The sequence below is a fragment of the Apis florea genome, unplaced genomic scaffold, assembly GCF_048593485.1.
Source record: "Apis florea isolate Af1SG1 unplaced genomic scaffold, ASM4859348v1 contig_2350_pilon, whole genome shotgun sequence".
Lineage (NCBI taxonomy): Eukaryota > Metazoa > Arthropoda > Insecta > Hymenoptera > Apidae > Apis > Apis florea.
The window spans coordinates 1,164,671-1,186,539 of NW_028256565.1; the positions used below are offsets into that span (position 1 = coordinate 1,164,671).

The 21,869-nt window shown below is 32.6% G+C and overlaps 3 protein-coding genes across 3 annotated transcripts; 1 reads left to right on the forward strand and 2 right to left on the reverse strand.

Annotated features, from left to right (window-relative positions):
- The first annotated feature begins 1,447 nt into the window (after positions 1-1,447).
- LOC100864916 (cytochrome b5) lies at positions 1,448-3,154 on the forward strand. Its single transcript, XM_031918361.2, has 4 exons — positions 1,448-1,717; positions 1,866-1,994; positions 2,130-2,203; positions 2,527-3,154. The coding sequence occupies exons 1-4, from the start codon at positions 1,598-1,600 to the stop codon at positions 2,561-2,563; spliced, it is 360 nt and encodes a 119-aa protein (XP_031774221.2). The 5' UTR covers positions 1,448-1,597; the 3' UTR covers positions 2,564-3,154.
- On the reverse strand, positions 2,494-12,940 carry trp (transient receptor potential). Its single transcript, XM_086904307.1, has 18 exons — positions 12,805-12,940; positions 11,135-11,360; positions 10,678-10,822; positions 10,419-10,514; positions 10,084-10,226; positions 9,383-9,584; positions 8,825-8,995; positions 8,510-8,744; positions 7,947-8,099; positions 7,590-7,735; positions 7,393-7,499; positions 7,064-7,197; positions 6,741-6,870; positions 6,463-6,658; positions 6,204-6,368; positions 5,588-5,810; positions 4,311-4,736; positions 2,494-3,847 (listed from the first exon to the last, which is right to left on the reverse strand). Exons 2-18 carry the CDS (start codon positions 11,287-11,289, stop codon positions 3,324-3,326), a joined length of 3,351 nt encoding a protein of 1,116 aa, XP_086760433.1. The 5' UTR covers positions 11,290-11,360; positions 12,805-12,940; the 3' UTR covers positions 2,494-3,323.
- Positions 12,941-14,589: 1,649 nt separating this feature from the next.
- Positions 14,590-21,588, reverse strand: LOC100865272 (FMRFamide-related peptides). Its single transcript, XM_012490765.3, has 3 exons — positions 21,015-21,588; positions 16,913-17,310; positions 14,590-16,329 (listed from the first exon to the last, which is right to left on the reverse strand). The coding sequence occupies exons 1-3, from the start codon at positions 21,015-21,017 to the stop codon at positions 16,137-16,139; spliced, it is 594 nt and encodes a 197-aa protein (XP_012346219.1). The 5' UTR covers positions 21,018-21,588; the 3' UTR covers positions 14,590-16,136.
- Positions 21,589-21,869: the final 281 nt, after the last annotated feature.

The following is a 21,869-nucleotide window of genomic DNA, read 5'->3' on the forward strand; positions in this document are numbered from 1 at the left end:
AAAGAGTAATATTATAAGAGAAGGTTAAAAGATACTATCAAAAAATTATTAATTTTTTACTAAAAATTTTCGCTCTTTATTCTTGTCGCACAATATCTCTTTCTTTTTTCATTATCCGAATTAGAATACCTCTTTGCACATTCTATTATGCTAATAACAAATCGAAGTTTCGGAAATACAAACGCGAGATGGCGCTGACCAAAATTTTTCGATCTAACTTATCGATGAAATATATTTCGTTATCAATTTAGGATAGAATTAAAAGAAATGCAAATAAATATAGATAAGGAAAGCAAATAATGATTTAGTTAATCTATTTATTAGACGTTTATACAAAAAACAGCTCTAATGTTTGATTAACTTTACTATCTTATTGATTAAGATCTTAACAAATGTTATGATTATTTTAATTGAAGTTTTATATATCTGATATATATATTTACATTTTTATATTTTGTGGAATAAATATTTTATATATACATTTATAAATTTTTATATATAAAATTTTTTAAATATCACAATGAATTTAAATGAAAATCTACATTTTTATATTTTATATCTATATTTTTATCATTATTTAAATAATATTGTTAAATTTTATTTTGCAATTCCAAAGAAATCTTCATCAATTTCGATTTTCTGAAATAATTGAATCATTAACAAAAAATTTAATCTAAGAAATAATTACATAAAATACAATTATTTTAATCATTAATTTTCTGTTATCTTTACGGATTATTCTTCAAGATTGAAACACAAGTTCGTTTAATATTACAATTAAAATTAAAATTTAAATTCACACAAGTCGTGTATTTTCTTTAGTGAAATGTTGTTCAAATTTTATACGATTTATCAAATATGTTTATTTTCAATTATTAAAGAGCTTTTCATCGCTTTAATTAATCTCTTAGAAAAAAAACAAAAAAACTATGGTTATTTTCAAAATCGTGAAACTTATTAATTTCATTTAATTAGAATAAATAGAAATTTTATTGATAAAATATTATATAATTGTTCAATTGTTAATAAAATTAATATTAGAAAAATATTAGAAATTAAATTATATTAAATTTGTTAACAAAAATGAAATGGAATATTCAAGATAATAAAAATTATTTGTGATTCATTAGTGAAAAATTACACGAAAGATTACATGAAATAATGATTATAAGAGGAAAATAGATACAAAAAAAAAAAAAAAAAAAAAAATAATACAGTGAATCCCCAAGGAAAAATAATTTAAGGAAAAATATCTGTTAAAAAAGACAAGTTAATTGAACTCTTCAGCTTACGATTTACAGATAAACAAAATGAATATTTCCTCTTGAAATTCCCAATCTGTAATCAATGTAACGTGACGCATATTATCTTTGTCTAGCGACGTGTGCGAAATCAGTCATGATTATATATGTATGCTTGTTCAAAATTATTTTCATCCAAGTATCTCCTCTCATTTAACGATGGAATAGTGAAGAGACTTGATCTTTCCAAGCGTTTCCATTATTTAATAAATTTCAATATTTTTTTTTTTTCCTCTTCTCTTCTCTAATTAAGTGTTTATACATTGAAATTTTGTTTTTTATAAAAAAAAAAAAAAATGAACGAATTAGCGAAATATTCGTTGAAAGAAGTTGCGACACGAGATGGAAAAGAAGAAACGAGAGTGTGGATCGTTATTTACGATATGGTTTACGATGTGACGGATTATAAGGATAAGGTAACAGTAGAAGAAATATAGGATAATAACATAGAATAAATTTAAGTTAAAATTAATATCATTAAATTAAAGATGAAATAACTAATATATGTGCATATATGTGTACATATACAGTGGGTTAAAATTAATGCGTTGAAATTAATTTTAGCATCCTGGTGGGCCAGAATTAATCGAAGAATATGCAGGACAAGATGCAACACGTGGATTTGACGAGTTTGGTCACAGTGCAGATGCAAAACGTATATTGAAGAAGTATCTTGTGGGTGAATTAGTGGAGGTAATAGCTACAACATGCTTTTATTATTTACATTATATGCTGTTATTATTTCTATTTACATTATTATTTCTTAATAAAATATATATAACTATAAATAATTATAATCTTGTAATAAATATTTGTTTTAAATTATAGGAAGACAAAATAAGGAATAGGAGAAAAAAGAATGGAATTTCTGTTAATATAGAGGAAAAAAGTAGAAGAAGAAGGTATGATAAATTCTGTTTGAAATTTAAATCTTTAATTTATTTTATAAATTTTAACTAAAATATTCAATAATTATACTTTTAACTTTTCGTTATACTTGAAACTTTTTTAAAGAAACGATTCAAGTTATCAAAAGAGTTATCTCGTAATTAGCGTTAATTTGTATTTTTATCTTTGAAGTAAAAAATTGTTGAATAGGCTGAAAATTAAAAAAGATCGTAAAAAGAAAGGGAAAAATTAAGAAAGAAAAAGAAAAATAATGTTTATCAATAACTTACACGTTAACAAAGAGTTATCTATGTATGATACGAAAATTTATTTGCAGGTTTCTATCAATATTATGTGGCAAATGTGCAACCTGACAAAGGAACGATTTTAAGTTAACAAATTATGTGTGTAAATAATATATTAATTTATTTTATTTTATTTTATATTATCCGTATACACAGATATAGAGCTAATTAGAAAGTTTAATGTAAAATAAGAATAATTATTTTTATTATCACGTATAAGTTTATTTTTTTAAAAAATCGCGTCTTAAAACTTTTATTTTATATAGAAATCGGAAATACTCATGAAACGTTGGCCGCGTTCCTAAATGTATACGAATAAAAAATATGAATCAAGCAATGAATCTTCACGAATGAATGTCCATTTGTTCTTAAACTGCCTTATTAATTCTTTTTTTTTTTTTTACGTTAATTTTTGATATCGATTAAAATTTATAACAAACGAAACAATATTAAAAAAAAAAAGAAAGAAAATAAAGAAGATAAAATCATTCATCACATAAAGATAGAAAATCGAAAACAAACGATCAATCTCTTTCAACAAATTAATTAATCGTGAATAATTAAATTAATTATATCTTATTATATGTAATTATTAAACAAAATTTCTTTCGAAAAGAAAGATAGATATGAAAGTAAATAAATCGAAAAAAAATCAAGAAATCTCTTTCCATTCAATTATGTTTCGTGAAAATTATAATCACAGTTGTATATTATAATCAAATTAATTATACTAATACAATTTTCGATATAATTTGTTCAATTCTGCCTGGTGAATGAAATCGAACAATCATCACACGTTGAAAAGTGCAATAACAAAGAAGAAGAAAATTTAAATCCATCCACCCATTATTTGACCGGTCGCTTTTGATTTTCCTCTCAATTTTGTCGTGGCTACCGGTTCTTGCGGTTCGTTTTTCGGTGGCTCGCTTTTTGCTTCTTTTTTCTTCTTCTCTTCTTCCTTCTTCTTCTCCTCTTCTTCCTTCTTCTTCCTCTCCTCTTCTTCCTTCTTCTTCTTCTTCTCCTCTTCTTCCTTCTTCTTCTTCTCCTCTTCCTCTTTCTTTTTCTTCTCCACGTCCTCTTTCGCGCTCTTATCTTCCTCCTTGCTTAACGATGGTTTTGGATGTACCGCTTTTTTCGCCGGCGTAGTTTTATCCTTTCCATCCTCTTCTCTCGGATCCTCCGGAATCGGTGACGGTGTCCTCATTTCCGCTGTGCCTCCTTTGTCTCCACCTTTCTCCATGCTAGTATTACTTATACTCTTTAATAATGTTTTCTTCAACAATGGCTTCGTGCCAATTTCATTGGATATTCGAACAGATTTTTGAGATCCTTCTTCATTTTCCTTCTTATTTTCTGAAAATAGAATACGTTAAATTAGGCAGACATATTTCAAGCAAATGTATATTTTCTTCGCCCACAATGGAAGCAATGGCAAGCGAAACGATAGAATAACTAATTACTATATTACTATTAAATACATAGAAGTAGGATTCTTATAAACTATGAGAAACAGATTTTTATCAATAATCAACACTCTGCTTATGGAATAATAAAGTTTACGCCAATATATGCTTTGAAGTTATAGTCACTGCATCTGTTTTGTTTCAATCACGCTCAATCACGTTCATATATATTCATTCGTATTCATGAAGTACAGATATCAGATATCAGTAGAACAGTAATACCTGTACTTTTCTGGATTCACCATCTTTCACCATGGATGAACAATGCGATAAGGAGATTCATTCAGTTCATCATTTTCGATAAAGATATACAAATGTATATGGCAAATATGTCAGAAGTTACAAAGATATACCTTCTCCCTGATCTCCTCCCGCCGGTTTCGGCCGGCGCATCATGAATTTCGCGTAAGCGATCCTCGTGGTCGGTGACACTTCCATCAAATTTGGATTATAATCGACCAACCGATTAGGATCCAACGAGGTTAGATCCGAGTTCGGTTGATGGCCAAGTCTGCGTATACTTCGCCTTGTTTGTTTTTCAATTGCCTCGTTCGAGCTGCCAATAGGATCCTTGGCGATCGTGTTCTGCCGTACCACGGCGTTCCAATCTTTCTTCTTGCTTCCGCTGCTCTTGCGGCCGATCGCCTTCGCGATTTGACTGAACACGTCCTTCGGCTCTTTCTCGCTCTGGATCACCGCGTTCACTATACCCTCCACTATACCGATCTGGAAGTCCTTCTGGAGTCGGCGTTCCATCACACGACCCTTCTTCCCGGATACTAGAGTAACAAAAAGTGTTTAACAATTCTTGTGTTTAACAATTTCTTTTTTCCTTATTTCTAATTATTAAAGTATTATTAAAGTATCCTTTTCACAATGATTGTTGTAAAAGTTTAAAGTTGGTGATTAACTTATTTTCCTTTAGATCAAAGAATTTCTTTAAATTTGGATAATGAAGTGAAAGTATAATTTCTCGTATTTTGAATTTTTGATGATGTCATGTATTTTGCAACATCTCTTGTATTTTTTTCTTTCTTGTTATTTATTCCCTAAGAAGAATGCAATGATGCAATTCATTTTCGCGATAAATTATTCATACAGAAGCTTCATATAGAATTATATCTAACGCAAGATATAAAATGATAAAAATTAACGTAAAACACAGTTCATGATACACGTTAAATTATTTACAGATTTTTGATTAGATAATTAAAAAATAGTCGATCGGCACGTTTCATGATAAGTTCGGATAACAAATTAAAAATAAATCATTCAGAGTTTAAGTGGTTCTTGTGAAATATTTATTTGTAATATAAATAATATGACAGAAAATAATCGTATTGATTCATTCTCGCACATCGCTACTTTTTAATTAAAAATCTTCCTTCTTATCGCTGTAATTAATATAAAATCAATAACTTTTTTAATACGTGTGCTGATATCCGATAGCAAATTTCTCACTTGTACTCGACACGCATTACATAAAATAAATAAAAAGACGCGAGTCATTTGTTACATAGCACGTGTGATATCGAATAATTGAAATTTTACTTGATCCCTTCTTGTGAATTTTTTTATGAATTTAACGCAATAATGAAACCAATATGGCGGAGATAATTCGTAAACTTACTCGCGGCATCCTGTTTCTCGAGCATAGGTGTCCTCATCCCATTTTGTCGAAGAATATCAATCAACTCGTATCGCAACGTGGAAATATCCTGCCTGATTTCCATCACATCGTCCTCGGTGATACCAAACTGATCTCGTTTCCTTTGCTCCGCGGTCACGTATCGTCTGATCAGTAATCGCATAACCGTATCGTGTCTCGCCTTTGCCTTCTCTCTTGATTTTTTCTGTAAATTACATTAATTATTATAAATCGAGGATATTTGAAATTTCTATCGGTTGTTTTCACACTCTCACTTTAACCACATCCTTTTTTTTCTCTTCATTCGACTCTGAAAGTGATTCTATCCAGCAATAATAATACAAATTAGAGATGTTTAATTATATATTTACTTGATTTATTACCGAAAGCATCGAATAACTGTAATTAACTGTAACGTCAGAGGTTATACAAAGAAGAGCAAGTAAGTAAAATAGCTACGAATTATTTGATCATCTTTAATAATGTTAATATAACTCTATTCGAAATTTTAACTAATTCATTTTTTTTCAGGTTATCTAAATCTGATATAAATAAATAATCTATTCTACTCACATAGCGTGACGATAAAAATACATACGATCAGAGATCTAGTTTGACGACCAGCCTTGCCACAGGACAAAATTTTGTTGAACGTTTTGGAAGTTGGGATCATGTTGAATGGGGGAGGTACGGTGTCGCCATCTTCGAAGTAACTCATCCACAAGTGGCTCCTGGCGAATTTCCATTCCGTATCGGATCTTTCCTATTCGTATTCGCATTGTATCAACAAATTCATTAATTGTTTCGCTATTGAAGAAAATTCATGAATGAAAATATATTTTACTAGTTTATCGTACCGAGATTATTTGATAGGAGTTGGACATCATAGCGATAAGCATGTTTAGTAAGACGATCACGTTTATCACGGAATAAGAACCAAACATAAGCAACGCCCAGAATCTGGTGAAACTTTTTATTCCAGTTAGATCAAACGACATTAGATCAACCATACCGAAACTGGCCCAGAAAAGCGATTGTGATGTCTCGAACAAGCTAAAAGTTTATTATTTATAGAAAATTAATTTCCCAAATAATATTTTTCACCAGAGAGTACAATCGAACAATCGTTATATACTTGGCGAAACGTCTCCATATCGAGCAAGCTTTCTCCTGATTATCGAAGTCGGGCAGATCTGGAAAATCCTTTATGTTATAGCATTTTTGTTTCTCCAGATCCGCGTAGTACCACATCAGCTGATTCATTCCTGAATTATTATTAAGTTATTAGTATATTGCAAGAGAGGGAAAAAACGAGGAAATAAATATAAAAAATATATGGAATTTTTGGAGAAGAATAGAAACTAATTGAAACAATAATTGTTGAATCTTTACCAAATGTTGTCTTTAACAACTTGCTAAGTAAGAAGCTAAATAAATAAACGGCAGGGAATTACTCACCACATCCAAAGGCGAACAACACCAGTGTATAAATGAAGAAGAACTTGATAATGTCTATTATCATCCTCCCGAGGGAAATTTGGAGTGGCCCGAGATGGGGGTTCACGCTGAATATGTGAACTAACTTCAAAAAGCTAGAAAAAGAAAAAAAGCGGATATTTTCATCCCGAATGAATTAATTATTCAATATTTATTTTGTTACACGATTTGTTTAATTTTATTTATATTAGAAAGGAATGTAATTTTCTTTTGACGAATTTTCGTTTTTCAGAGTGAAATTTTTATGACGAATTATCGCGAACGAAGATATTTGGACAACTTTGCATTACCTGAAAATCATCCCAGCGGCGAAAGCTCCCTCGGAGAGAAGCATGGGATCGAAGGCGTGCCATTGGTCTCTGGGATACCAAGGATCCAACCCACTTTTATACTCCTTCTATCGGGTGAACGATCGAATCAAATGATTATTATCACGTTAAATTGAACGAAAGTTAGAAATTTAAGAAAAAGAAAAAGAAATGTATACTTGAACAATAATCCACGCAGTTATTCTCAACATAATCCAAATCACGTAAAACATATTCTGAACGAAATCCACTATATTCCAAAGATCCGATATATACTCCATCAATCCGTCCGACCATAATGATCTTATTTCTCCAAGGATCAAGCCTGAAAGATTTAAAAAAAAATTTAAATTATATTATACAATGTGTGTGATTTATCTCGGAAAAAAATATAAATGATTCCAAATTTTTATTTGCAATTGAAAAGATTTATATAAGAGACTTGTTTAATAAATATTATATCAATGATAAATAAAATGAAAAATGGGATCATCCATTATTTTTATTTATTTTTAAGAAAGCATTAATTTGTTTACTGATTACGTAGATGATGACACCGGTTTCGACGAAGCCAGGTATGCATCCACGTTCCCGTCTTTTCCATCCAGCCAATATCTCGTGCAACCAGTCGTTTCCAAATAATTCGATAACCAGGTACTCGATACGTTGTGACGCCATTCCAAGAAGCACTAACGGAAATTTCAATCGGCTCGAGTCTCGTTATAACTAAATTTTCTAACAACTAATTCTTTTAACCGCGCCACCCCTTTTGTTGAAAGACTTACCTTACGAACAAACTAATTGAAAAGTTTCTTCTTCTTCTTCTTCTTCCTCTTTTTTTTTTTCAAACACACAATTAATTAAAAGTCGAACTTTAAAGGCTAATTTGATTTCTTATTTTTAGAGGAGGAAGTTAAACTTATTTGCCTTGTTAAAGTTCATTTCAGGGGTGAATAATATAAAAATTAATCGGTTGAAAGAATTTGTCGTTCACTCTGACATGTTTCTATGTTTTTTTTTTTAAATTTCTTATCATTGAACAGAAGATAATGAAAAATAAGATCGACTTTTAATAAATGAAATCGATTGCTTTTCTTACTGAGAAAGAATGCGTAGGAGGAGGAATGACAGATAAATTTGACGAAAGGTTTCTTCATGAACAGGCCCATCGGCGATGTTGGTGAGAGCATATAGATACTGCTATACACTGGGAACATTGCTGCAAGTTTTCCAATATCTATAAATTGCCCAATCATATTTTTCCTTCGAAAACCAGGCAAACCGTCGTACCAGATAGCGGCCAATAATTGTTGAACATTCGGATGAGCCACGAACTTGAAAAAAAATAAAAAAAATTGTATATATATATACATATATATATATATATATATATATTCAACAACAATCGTGTCACCTGTTTCTGTTTGTATTTAATGGCAAGCTTGAGTCGATCCAAGGTTTGTCGTTCTCCAGGCTCCCAGTTGTCACCATAAGGATTGTAATTTAACATTATCTCCAATTCTAAGGACGTGCGAACGTGGTCCAGCAAGGATGTGGCAAAATTTTGCGTCAGTTCTCGCATTTCCTATTCGCAGAATAATTGAGCGAAAAAATTAAAATTAAAACATTGAACATTGATGAAATATTAAAAAAGTAAATAGGTAAAAAATTTCGAATAAAGTTACTTTAAGTAGTTACTTATTAAAACGCTTGAATAACATTTATTCCCTTTTCATATAATAACCATTTAATATTAAATTATTTGCGATTATTATTATGTTTCGAACAATAAATAATTATCAAAGTAACTTTATTCGTAACTTCAATTATTAAAGTTTCTCCATCAACTCTGATCCAACGATTTGAATAAAAGTCGAATCGTCCACAACATTCGGTGAACAACATTGCGTCGCGGGATAACTTTCTTGGTTGGACTCGAATATGACGAAGTTCAAACGGTGAAAATTCGCACCTCATACTCGAAACGGAACTCTTGTTCCATTCGACTCAATCGGCGAAGTTCCCAAGAAAGTTCAAAAGCTGTGAGAAGAGGATCCCTCGAAGATAAAGCGATTAAAGATGGCGAGGTGAGAGCACGATACGCGTTTATTCGTGCTTGGGAGTGTCTCAGAGAATCTTGTTCGCTGGATGTCACGCATTCGTCGCATCCACATCTGGAAAATAGAAAATATATATAAGAATCAGATGGATAAACATTTTTCTAAATACTTTTCTTCGTGGCAAATAGTTATTTTTGATAAATTTTTGTTCGATATTGACATTAATGTTTAAAAATATATAAATGAAAAAAGAGGTAATTCGAAGATCTATATTTGAAAAGTAGGATTAAAGTAATATTTGGATAAGAGCTAACGATATTAGAATTAATAAATCGAGAAGGAAATTATATATCTATATTGGAAACGATACGTACATTTTAATAAAAGTTACTGGACACACGTGCACTGGCGAGCACGTGTCACATTTTCAATAACATAATTAGCATTCTTAATCGAATAACTGGCATCATAAGTGGAGGACAAGGATTGGACGTGAAGCCAAAAAACGTGAAATAATCGATCGGATTCGATTTAAGTTTCTCACGAATTAATCACTCATGAAATATTAAAATATCGATTGGAGGTTAAGACAAAATTAAATTTCGACTTGTACCTGGCATCGTGAGGAGTGGGAAGCGTGGCGCCACGATCCAGCAGGATTTTTAAAATTTCATAGTTGTTCTTATGCGCGGCCAGAATTAATGGAGTTATGTCCGGGGTGAAATTCGACGATGATTTGTCAACAGCTTCCCAACTCTGTGAGAAAATCAACGGAATGCTGATAGAAATTTCCTTTGTTACTTTTCAAATTCTTTCTTTAGAAAGAACATTTATATTATTTCCAAATTGTTCGATTCGCAAAATATTTCAAAGATTATATAAAAAAAGATAAGAAATAAAAAAAATATATAAACGGAAAAGGAAAAAATAAGCTTGAATTGAATTTACATAAGCTTGGCCAGGCTTGTGCGTTTTTTCCTCCCATTCCAGCAAGATTTCCACAGCTTCCACGTATTCTTCCTTTATAGCATGTAAGAGTCCATCCTGAAGGGAAAAGCGAAAATTATGTGTGATGCTTTTAAACTCCACGCCACAAGTGGAAACTTTATCGGTGATGTTTAGTTCTATCTATCCATCATTATCTTTCATTCACTCGCACAGAGAGAGAGAATGAAACGACCGTTTTGCTTCTTTATCTTCATCTTACCTTCACTTGAATCCCTAACTCGAGAAGTAGCTTGATGAGTTCGATGTTCTCGTTTTCGATGGCGGCGATCAGAGCGGATCGGTCCAAAGGATCCACGCAGTTGATGTTAAGGATTTCCGGATGATCCTTGTTCTCCAGCAATAATCTGATCGATAATATTTCATTATATTTCATTATATACGATCAAAATATAAGTAATCTTCTAAAAAAAAAATCCGACATTTTCACATTTTCACAGTATGAAATAAATCGTGAATCGAAATTCTTCTATCCCCTCCACCAATCTCCATTAAGCAAATAGACGAATAGAGGAATAGAGAGGAAGAGAAACGTAGCAGCAACGATCCTCGCCATTTTTCACGACGATTCGAGATCGATGCTACGACTCCCCCCTCCTCGACCACTAACTCCCCCTCCTCCCCAACGATTTATCTTCCGGCCGGGCACGAAGGATTACCTTTTGACAGTGGCACAATCACCTCGTTCCGCGCTCAGCAGGAAGTGCTTCTCAACTGGGCCAAGAGCGTAGTCCGTGGGCGCGTTTAGAGATTGTACCGACGGTGCTCTCGCGTCATCCGCGAGAAGATTCTGTTGCGACTCGGATGGATTCATTCTTGGCTTGGTGTATATTCCCGCGGATATTCACGGGGGATGGTTCATCGAATATATATATATATATGTACCTACGAAAATTCGTTGGAAAATTCGTTCAATATGGGAGGAAGAAATTTTTTGGCAGTTGGGATATTATTGTATAGGTTTTTTTTTTTTCGTGGGTGAGAGGAAAGAATAAACGAAAGAATGGACGAGTTTTGACCTTTGTCCTTTTCCAGGCAAACTAATGGAATGTGATACGGAAGGAATGGAAGGGAGATCTTTGAGAAATCGTGAATATTCAGATATTTTTCACTTAAATTTGAGAAATTTGTTAATCGTAAAAAAAGTCAATATTGGGATCGATAAATTGAGAAATTTATTTTGTTAATTCTAGAAAAATTTAATATAGGAATGAGATATTTCAGAAAAATTTCAGAAAAAGTCAATGTTGGAGTTGAAATTGATTTGCTAATTATAAAAAAACTTAATATAAAATTGAAATTGAGACATTTAAAAAATTTGTTAATCGTAGAAAAAATTAATATTGAAATTGAAATTGAGATACGTAGAGATTAAATGTAGTGGAATCGCGACGAAAGGGAAAGTAGGTTCGGATTGAACATAGAGAATATAGGATTCCTTTGTAATGATCCGAAGATAATCTTATGAGCGTGAACACGTCATAGTTATCGATTGCTCCGCATTGCTTCTATAAAATCCATAATTCAATTTCGATATTTAATCTGAAAGTACTTAATCTGAATTCTTGACCGCAATATTTCCATTTAAATCCATTCTGTATTTCAATTTTTTCTTAATCTACGAAAGAAACAAAATGTGGAAGCATTAAAACGATGAAAAAAAATATTCGCGAGTTGAAAGATTGGACATTTTTAACGAATTATTACAAAATAAAATTTCGAAAATTATTTAAAATTAAAATACTTATGATAACTCTCTTTAAAATGTTTTCCATATTAAAAGAGAAATATTTCAAAATTTTTATTGGTAGATATTTCATAGTCTCCAATTTCAGTTAGAGTTTTGTAGCAAAGCTTCTGAAATTACATCTTTGGTTACATGAAATATGAACACATCGGTGAAACAATTTCGTCTAGTTAACTAGATCACTCCTACTTTCTCTGAGATAAACATGGTACACTTTTACGTAAAACTTTTTTTAATATTATTTTTAATATTTAATATTTTTTAATATTATTTGATAAAAAAAAGAAACAAATAGAAAAACTATACTATATCTATATATTTATAAAAAACTATATATAATATTTCAACTAATCAATAAGAAAAAAGACTTCACTTCATCACTATATAACCTATAAAATATAATAAATACCTACTCGATATAAAGAAAGACAAAAAAACTTCATCTTCACTGCAAAATATATATCAATAAAATCATACGATAAATTAGAATCATCTTTCGTTCGATGTAACTTATAACAACTCGAAATCATTCAAATTTCATTTTCATCCACGCACAATCGACACACACAATCCGATCCGTACCTCGTAACGTTTCTAGATTAACATGAACCGACGATCATCATCGTGATTCTCGTCAACTCGATTCTCTTTCGATGCCTTCTGATCAGCTTGGACTATAACTAGAAATAACTTGGTGGCCAACGATAGTAGAATAAAAGCGGTATGCTCACCAGAGCTCTAGATAGTTGGTCGAAGCCATAGTACGTCGGTCAGCTAAGGCATGGATTAGGCACAAACACGTGGATCGCATCGAAAAAGGAATTGATCACACGCGTATCCACGTGCACAAAATCTGGCGACTCTCTCTTAGATCTCTTCATAATTCTTCTTATGGATTAACCTATCAAGGGACAACGCGACACTTCATTCGTAATCTTTTTTTTTTTAATCTTCTCTATATAAATCAGAATTTGTTCGAGAGATTTCTTTCTTCGAATTTCCTCGAATCGTTAATAAATATAATTTAGAATTGATACGCTGTTTTATCGATAAATCGAATAAAATAATACAATTGCCAGAATGATAATAAAATGAAATTAAAAAAAGATACGTAATTTATGATAAATCGCAAGTGGTAAAATCTTAAATTTGACAATTGGTTGCGATAAAAATGAAACGATCCAGTAATCATTAATTATTTAATGATTCGTCGATGATCTAATCTAATATGTATCAAGGAAGGACGCGTGGGATGTTTCTTCCTTTTTTGTTCCTTTTTCTTCGTTTACCTTTGGATTTGAGATAACGAAAATAATGAGGACTGATTCGGTTGAACGAAGCACGCGCAATTCTTTTTCGTCGGTCATTTAGTTCGTATACGTGTATATACCTGCACCCAATGAGATTTTTCGAGGTTGATTGGGAAAAATGGTGACATCTAAGGGATTCGAGACTTTCTTCTTCTTATACGATGTGTAAACTTTCGCTTATTCTCGTCGAATAGATTTTTGGATGTTTCCCCTCGTTCAAAAGAATAAATTCTTTTCTTGCGGAAGAACCACGTTCACTTATATGCAACATGTAATTTACAACATGTAAAAAAAAAAAAATAATAATTTTCTAAGAAAACGTATCCATTGGTTTCAATGTTAAGGTCATTTACTGATTAACTTTTGTAATAGTTTATTATATTAATTAAAAATATGTCAAAAGAAATTAGAGAAGATTAGTTTTATCCACAGTTGGACATTAACCCGTTGAAAAACTAATTAAAAATTTCGAATAAAATTATTAAAATGCTTGAATAAAATTTATTCGTAGCTATATTATAGTTGATTCGTTTTTCGTATAGTTTCGACTATTTGGCAATTATTTGCGATTATTATTATGTTTTAAATAATAAATTTGAAATAACTTATGAAAGTACTTTATTCGTAAACTACTAAATTTTGTCCATTACTGTTTTATCTATTATTTATCACATAAATGATAAACATTTTTTATCTCTGCTTATTTCGACTTATTCCATGCCTTAGATAAAGTTGAAATGACAGTTGCAGACGACTAATTTCTATTCATAGATGGTCTTCGAATAACTTCGGTTAGTTACCATTCGACTGAAGTTAACTGCGGTTATTCAAGCATTTCGAATAATATCACCAGATAAAGTAATTTTATTTGAAACTTTAATTACTACTAGTTACTTTTTTTAACTCATTAATTCTCGACTTAGATCACTGATTCGCATTTTTTCTTTAACAAATAACGAACAACACATGCAAATTCAAAGAGTCTGGAGAAAGTAGTAAGTTCTAATTTGTGTCAGACTAAAAAAAAAAAGACGAAAGAAGGATATAAGAAACATAATTCATTTTTTTCCAGCCACTTATTTCTTGTCCGTTTAATTATTTAATTATACGTGTGTATTAAATTACATCCATTTTAAGAATGATGTTCAGATTACAGACGATATTACAGTATCGTAATACTACAATCATAGAATAGTCGAGAAAAACAATAACTAAATTCAAGTAAAGCTATTTACGTATTTTTAAAAAGATACATTTCTTCGAAAAGAAAGAGCTAAAAAACAAGATATAATTATCGTTTAACTTCATCAGACGATACAAATTCATTACGTTATTTTACAATTTATATAATTTTATTTTAAATAATTAATCTTTTAAAATTATTATATCTCGTCCCTATCCCGCAATAATTAAAAGCATTTTTTCTATTATTCAATTTTTCTATTCCTTTATAAATTTTCTTATCGCGAATCTTTATCTTTTTTTTTAAATTCTCGATTCTAACCTTTGTATCCTAATATATTTTGATTATTTAAGAGATATAATGTTTATAAATCACGGAAAGAAAAAGGAAAATAAAAAAAGAGATTAATTTTTCTGTTACGAAATTTTCGTTGCTATTTCATCAATAAATAAAATGACGAAGATGATTCGTTGATAATAATAAATGGACTTGACCAAAATATTTTCCGATACAATACAACAATGGAACGATGATATCTTTGTCATCGACAATGATCGTTCGAACGTTCGATTTATCTTTTTTTTCTTCTTCGATTTCCTGTGAATCGATTCGCGTGCAACGTCATGTCGATGTTGAGATCGGTGATACAATTTTCCTATGTACACGCAGGTGGATGCATATTAAAATACCCAGAAGAAACATATGGAACAACGCTATTCGTTCGGCCATTTTTATTCAACTGAACGAGTATCTCTAAATAATTTTTGAATAAAATTTAAACAAATCTAGTTTTTTTCGCAAACTATTATTTTATAATAATAATAAACTGAAAATGCAATAATTTGCGCAGCCGATTATTTATGAGCTATAATTCTTTTATTCGAATAAAGATAACATTCGAAAAAATAGTTGTACTACAATAACGATAAATCTTTAAACTTTAAGTAGAAAAATCTGTATACCGTCGGACTGTCAACTCGTTATGATCCAATGCCGAACTAATATTCGTTTCCATCATAAATTAAATTTTAATAAACGTCTTATCACATCACACATATGTAATATATATATAATATATATATATATTAATTACAAAAACATTAAATGTATAAAATAATATAAATTAAGTATTAATTATAATAACGTCAAGTTACAAAGGATTAAAAAAAAACCTCTATACAAGTAACGTAACGCTAATTTATATTGAGAATGAGAAAGCATGAACCGAATCTATAAAATTTATTTTACAAGAAAGCTTACGAGGAAAGTTCGTAACTCGATATATGGATCGGCCAATAACAACGTTGTCCATGGGAAAAATTTGTAAGATCGTAATAAGGCGAGGCGAGTCGTCCCGAGAGGTCGACACACGACAAATCTCGATGAATTGGCGCGATGGATCGAGAGCGTTTCTTTTCTTTTTAATCGTGCTTCATGCCGAGTCGATCCTCGAAGAAGTCCAGGTTTTCTCTGTGATCGACGTCATTGTTGTTCAAGCTGTTACAGAAACGCAATAACCTTGCCTCGTATGGTTGGATGTCCTCGTTCGACAATAGATTCGAGCATATCGCTGTCACAACGCTGTCCGGATAAATCTGCATGCCTCGACCGTATCTGATGGAGAGAATTCATTATATAGAGTGATTTTCATCTTGCGACATCGTTTCGTATTATCGTGCCTCCTCGACACGACCGCTTCAAGAAATGAATTAGAATTGACAGCCATGAATACCACGCACGACCGATCATTCCAGTTTAGTATGCAGCAAGCGATTATCGTATCGAAAAGAATTGTAGAAAATTTTAAAATAGAGAAGGGTAGAGAATTTTAAAGAAATTAAAACACTTTGATCTCGAATATAATTCTAAAGATTTTTTCGAAGTTATTTTTCACGAATAATCAGACGAAACTTTCGTAACTCGAGTGATTCGAAGTCAGCACCGTACCGAAAAGAATTGTTGAAAATTTTAAAGTGAAGAAAAAAAAATATATTATCTCGAAGTTATTTTTTCACAAATCGATCAGAAGGAACTTTCGTAAATCGAGCGATTCGAAGCAAGCATCGTACCGAACAGAATTGTCTTCGATCATTAAAAAATTTCCATAAAACGAAATTATCTCGTAATTCGAGCAATTTGAAATTTTGAAAAGATGATATTATCCTTAAATCGTTACAACAAAGTCTGCCACGTCTACCTGATGAAATTCAAGTCGTTTCTTCCCCGTTTCTGCTCCCTGTTCAAGCTCTTGAAGCCCGCTCGGCCGAATCTGATCACGATGTCGGGCGATTTCCAAGTGCGCGGGGATCTGTTCGAACTTCTGTCACCGTCGCCGTTGTAAAATCTCTCTTTGCCTCCGTCTGGATCGCTACGCTCATCCCTAATGAAAAACGAGCCGCTGCATCCTTGGGAATTCTCTCTCTTGTCCGAGCGGCAGTCGATGCTATGCCTCTTCAACGCTTCCTCGAACTCGTTGGGCGCGTCTTTGAAGATCCTTAAACCTCCATCGGCCTTCAGGGTAGTCAACACGGAGGAGGAAACGAGGACGCAGTTGCAGATGAAGGGCAGCACGTACAACGATGATAAACAGCTCCTCTGGAAAAAAGAAACGATCGAAAGAATATATTTTATAGAATCGTCGCGCTCTCCAGAAGAGTAAGAAAGAATGAAAGAATCGGTTTATAGAGAGTTAAAATTTGCGAGATTATTAATTTCTTTTGATGATCGATGGAGAGAGTAGGATGCGTCGTCATTTTTAAAAAAAATCAGACAGATAACCGACGTTACGTATTTTACGTAACAAAAGACGAATGAAGATAAGATCTTTGTTACGTAACTTTCGACAACGTGGAATCCTTTATTGAACGGAGTGTATCTATACAATAGGTCGTAGTTATCAAGATTCAAAGAATCGACGCTTAATAACGTTTCTCTTTGTAATTTCGTAGATCTCTTTTTTTTTCTCTCTCTCTCTTTCTCTCTCTCTCGTATATTCATAGAATATTTCCAACCAACGTTCAATTCGAGATTTCCACGAATGTCGTTGATCGTTGAAAAAACAAAGAAAAAAAAAAAGGAATATATCGACCGTGAAAGATTAGAATCCTAATTCTAAAATAACAGAGAATAGGGGGCGAAATTCTCAAAGATTCAATGCCTAATTTACAATTCTCTATAAAAATGGCGCTTCATCTCTCCCTTATTATCCTTTCTCTTTTTCGCTCAAAGAGAATTCTCTGATAAAAAGGAAGACACGAAATTGTTTCTATCTTTTCAGAAATTGAGAAAACGTAACATTCACGGAGGATAAAAGAAATTTTTCACGAGAATTCGCCCTGTCTCCCCTCCAAGATTTCCTCAAATATTACAAATCACTAGAAAATCAGTCAGTGCAGGAACTACTTGTTACAGATTATCTCTAGATGCAGATGTCGCAGAGGTCGCGAGACAGAGTATGGCGATAAATAATATCGGTTTGTTATTAGCCTGGTCTTAATTAAGGATGTTCGGTAATATTGTGGTACACCGAGTCGAGATTAATGGCGATACCTTACGTTACTTTAATTAACCCCGGTAACATAGTCCACCCTTCGCGATGATCGCGTCGCCTACGTTTTCTGCTAAAAAGCTGGCAAGAATTTACGAGGATGGATCGAGAAGATGAACGGACATAAATTATGGCCTGAAAATAACATCGATGCTCCGTCGACGATCCGTTATCTCTCTTTTATTTGGTCTAGTTTTTCTAGTCTAGTTTCTTTGAGAGAGAGAGAGAGAGAGAGAGAGAGAGAGAGAGAGAGAGAGAGAGAGAAGAAAAAAGAATAACTTTCTACTTTGACTTTTTTCCTTCTCGCCTACAAAAATAATATATAATATTAGATCGACAAAATGATAGATCGAGAGATCAAACGATTAAAACTTTTGACGTGTCCTTCGATCTAAAAAAAATATCAGAAAACTTGAAACTGTTAATACTTGTCGAAACTCTAGCGTGACATTTGCGTTGATAAAACATTTTTTCCTCGCTAAGAAAACTTCTTACGTCCGTCTTTAACCGAATTAATGAACAATTAAGAGTGATCATCATTCTTTCTCTCTTTCGAAAAGGAAAATAGGATATTCTTTCTGGATGCTTTCCGCAAACTTTCCTACCCATTCATATCTCATACCTCGAGCTTTTTCGCTAACCGCCAACGTGACATCCTCTCTCTTGCTTGCCTTTATAAATTTCAAAACATCGGTAAAGAAACTATATTTGGAACAACGCCGGAAGAAGAAGAAGAGAAAAGAAGGAAGAAAGAAGTTTGAATGAATATAAGATTAAAAAACCGCCCATCTGATATCGTATTCGTCGTTCGCAACGACGAGGGAAAATCGACTTCGCAAATTATGTTACATCTCTCCCCTCTCCTTTCTTCTCCCTCGTGTATATAGTATATGTATCTAACCTTCTAATAGCAATTTATACGGCCAAGTCGACGAAAGAGAGAAAAAGGCGAGAGAAAGTATAGTAGGTTGAAGCCGCTGAAGGAATTTTAAACATGCGCACTCTTGCAAAGGAAACATCTTCTTTTTACGACACTGTGGGGTATAATCGGTGCGCAAGAAACGAATTAATCTTTAACTGTATGTATAGTGAAATGCGTCGGCTCTCTTGTGCCTTTCTAAAGTACCCCGATAAAAAATTTAAATTTAACTTGAGCTTGAATTAGTCGTGGTTCAAAGCTTGGAAAAGTGATGATAAAAATCTTTAATCTTTAAAGAAAATTTTAAGAGAATTACGGACGAACGGGAGCGCGTAATATACGTTTAAATAAATAACATAATCGAATCGTTGCTACGCGCGTAATTTCTCTCCGGCAATTGGATTCATTTACGCGTTCGAAATGCGAATTTCTATTATCCGAATTGGTGAAATTTTAGTTAATGTTCGATCAGGATATTAGGATAAAGTTCGGCCACAGGTTTGATCCACTTATCTAAAAGCGGTACCAAGGGAAACTATTATAGGAGAACTCCATTTAAACCTGATAAATTATTCCGTAAGTACCAATAATAAATCGAAATAATCGTAACAATTTTTCAACAATTTTTCTTGAATTGCTTATCTCTTCTGTCCTCTGTTTAGATTACTTTCGACCTTTCGTAAGGCAAAAAAGAAAAAAAAGAAGAAAAATTGAACTAACATAGGCGCGCAGCAATATTTTTTTGATCGGCCAGAGGATCGACCTTGATCTTTAGGCGGTGTGGATATGGAAAACACGGCGAAGTAATGAAATGAATAAATATTAAAAGTCGTCAATTAAAAAATAATAGAGGCAATTTTCCCCTTCGCGATTCTCCCAAGGGATAGCAGCCTACAAGTTGAAGTTAAACCGTTATAACTGTTATGGTCTAACCTTTTATAACTCGAAAACTTTCATAAAATTATAATTTTCTTTATTCCCTTATGCTCCATCTTCGAAATAGATACTATACTTTTAATCGAAATTATGTATTTCGATTTATCGTTTAACTTTCGTTCTCAAACTCAAATTCAAAATTGTCGAGCGATCGGTCCACAATTCGATACGAGAGTAAAATAGATAAGATGTTAACAATCGTAGAATTTTTTCCAGGGAAACAAATAAGAGAAATTCCTCTTCTAGAAGGAAATATATTAGATAACAATCGTAAAAGTTTTAATCCAGTTTTTCTCGCGAGATGATTGAATTCGAAGAATCAACAATTAAAAATTTCCGACGAATATAAATTCAAATAAATAATAAAATTTCATCAAACTGGGTGTAGTTCAATTGTGCTTGTCAGTGTTTGCTCTGGAAATAGCGATCTATTCGTAATTCGTTTCACCACGGAATTTAACACGTTCACCGTGTGTATATATCCATGTCTCAAGTTCGATTTAGCACGTACATTTTTTTTACGACGTGCACACATACCACGACTCAAATTAAAAATCACGAGATTTTGAAAATAAGTAAATTTCTTGTAATAATTCGTGCGCGTAGGATAATACTCTACGAGAAAAAAGAATAATAATATTCTCTCTCGTTCCAAGCTTTCCCTTCGAGAAAATCTAGTTCGAGTTCGAAGTTGAAACTATCGAGATTGAACGTCTAATTACTCTGATTAACAAACGTCATCAAACAAAAATGTATGATTAATATACCCGTTACTCCTTAATATTCATATTCAATACAAAGACACAGGAAATAAAAATAAGAATTATTTCTTAGTCCAAAAAAAAAAAAAAAAAGAAAGAAAGAGAATAGCAACAAAGGGATCACACGATCACTCACCATGTCGCAACTCTCGTTATCGTGTGGCTACGAGGGAGATTTTTCAACCGGTCTCTCCGACGATGTTTTCCTCTTCCCTCCGACGCGCGTGTGTATGCGTGCGCGCGTGTGGTGTGCGGTTTTCGGCCGATTCGAGGCGAGGAGGAAGAAGAGAGACGGCAGGGAGGAGGAGAGAACAGAGGGGGGAAAAAAACGTTCGCGTACTCGAAGATGGTTGTACGCGAGGTTTGCGGCCTGTTGCTGCGGTGGAACGAGTGTGTACGGGGTGTAGAGATGACACCCTTTATATAGAGGCACCACTCACGGCGCATCCCCCGTAGCCGGCACGGGCCGACACCGGCCGAGACACAGAGACGTGATAGCCTGAGTTATGATTGCCCGAGCCCGGTATAACGCGATACCTCTACATTATTTTGATTCAATTACACCGACGCCAGCCCACGTAATTCACCTTTATTATTTACGACACTTGATAAATAATAATTTATTCTATCCTAACCGAAATTTCTTGCGTCTAACAATGCACGGATAATAACAATCGGCCCGCAAAATCGGCCAGCATGTTGCCACGAATGTTGTATCTAGGTTAGGTCGTGGATAAATTATCTACTTCTTTCTTTTTTTTTTTTTTTATCCAAGGAAAAAAACTACAATATATACGGGTATATATACGAGTTGAAGAGGTTAAGGTGGGGCATTTTTGAATTTATTATTTATTAACACTTTTAATATTTATATTTTTATATATTTTTTTCGATTGATCGCTCTCTTTCTTTCGTATCATTATAATCGAAACAATTTTGTATCCGATTTTTTTACTTCCCCTTCGTCCTCTCTTTTTTATCGTGAGATTTT

Coding starts and splice junctions, on each gene's coding strand:
- trp (XM_086904307.1), bottom strand. CDS start 11,289: ATGAATCCATCCGAGTCGCAACAGAATCTTCTCGCGGATGACGCGAGA. Junction 6,659..6,740: donor ATATGGAGACGTTTCGCCAA/GTATATAACGAT, acceptor ATAAACTTTTAG/CTTGTTCGAGACATCACAAT. Junction 4,737..5,587: donor CGAGAAACAGGATGCCGCGA/GTAAGTTTACGA, acceptor TTGTTACTCTAG/TATCCGGGAAGAAGGGTCGT.
- LOC100865272 (XM_012490765.3), bottom strand. Junction 16,330..16,912: donor AACGACTTGAATTTCATCAG/GTAGACGTGGCA, acceptor TCTCTCCATCAG/ATACGGTCGAGGCATGCAGA.
- LOC100864916 (XM_031918361.2), top strand. CDS start 1,598: ATGAACGAATTAGCGAAATATTCGTTGAAAGAAGTTGCGACACGAGAT. Junction 1,995..2,129: donor TTGTGGGTGAATTAGTGGAG/GTAATAGCTACA, acceptor TTTAAATTATAG/GAAGACAAAATAAGGAATAG. Junction 2,204..2,526: donor GAAAAAAGTAGAAGAAGAAG/GTATGATAAATT, acceptor ATTTATTTGCAG/GTTTCTATCAATATTATGTG.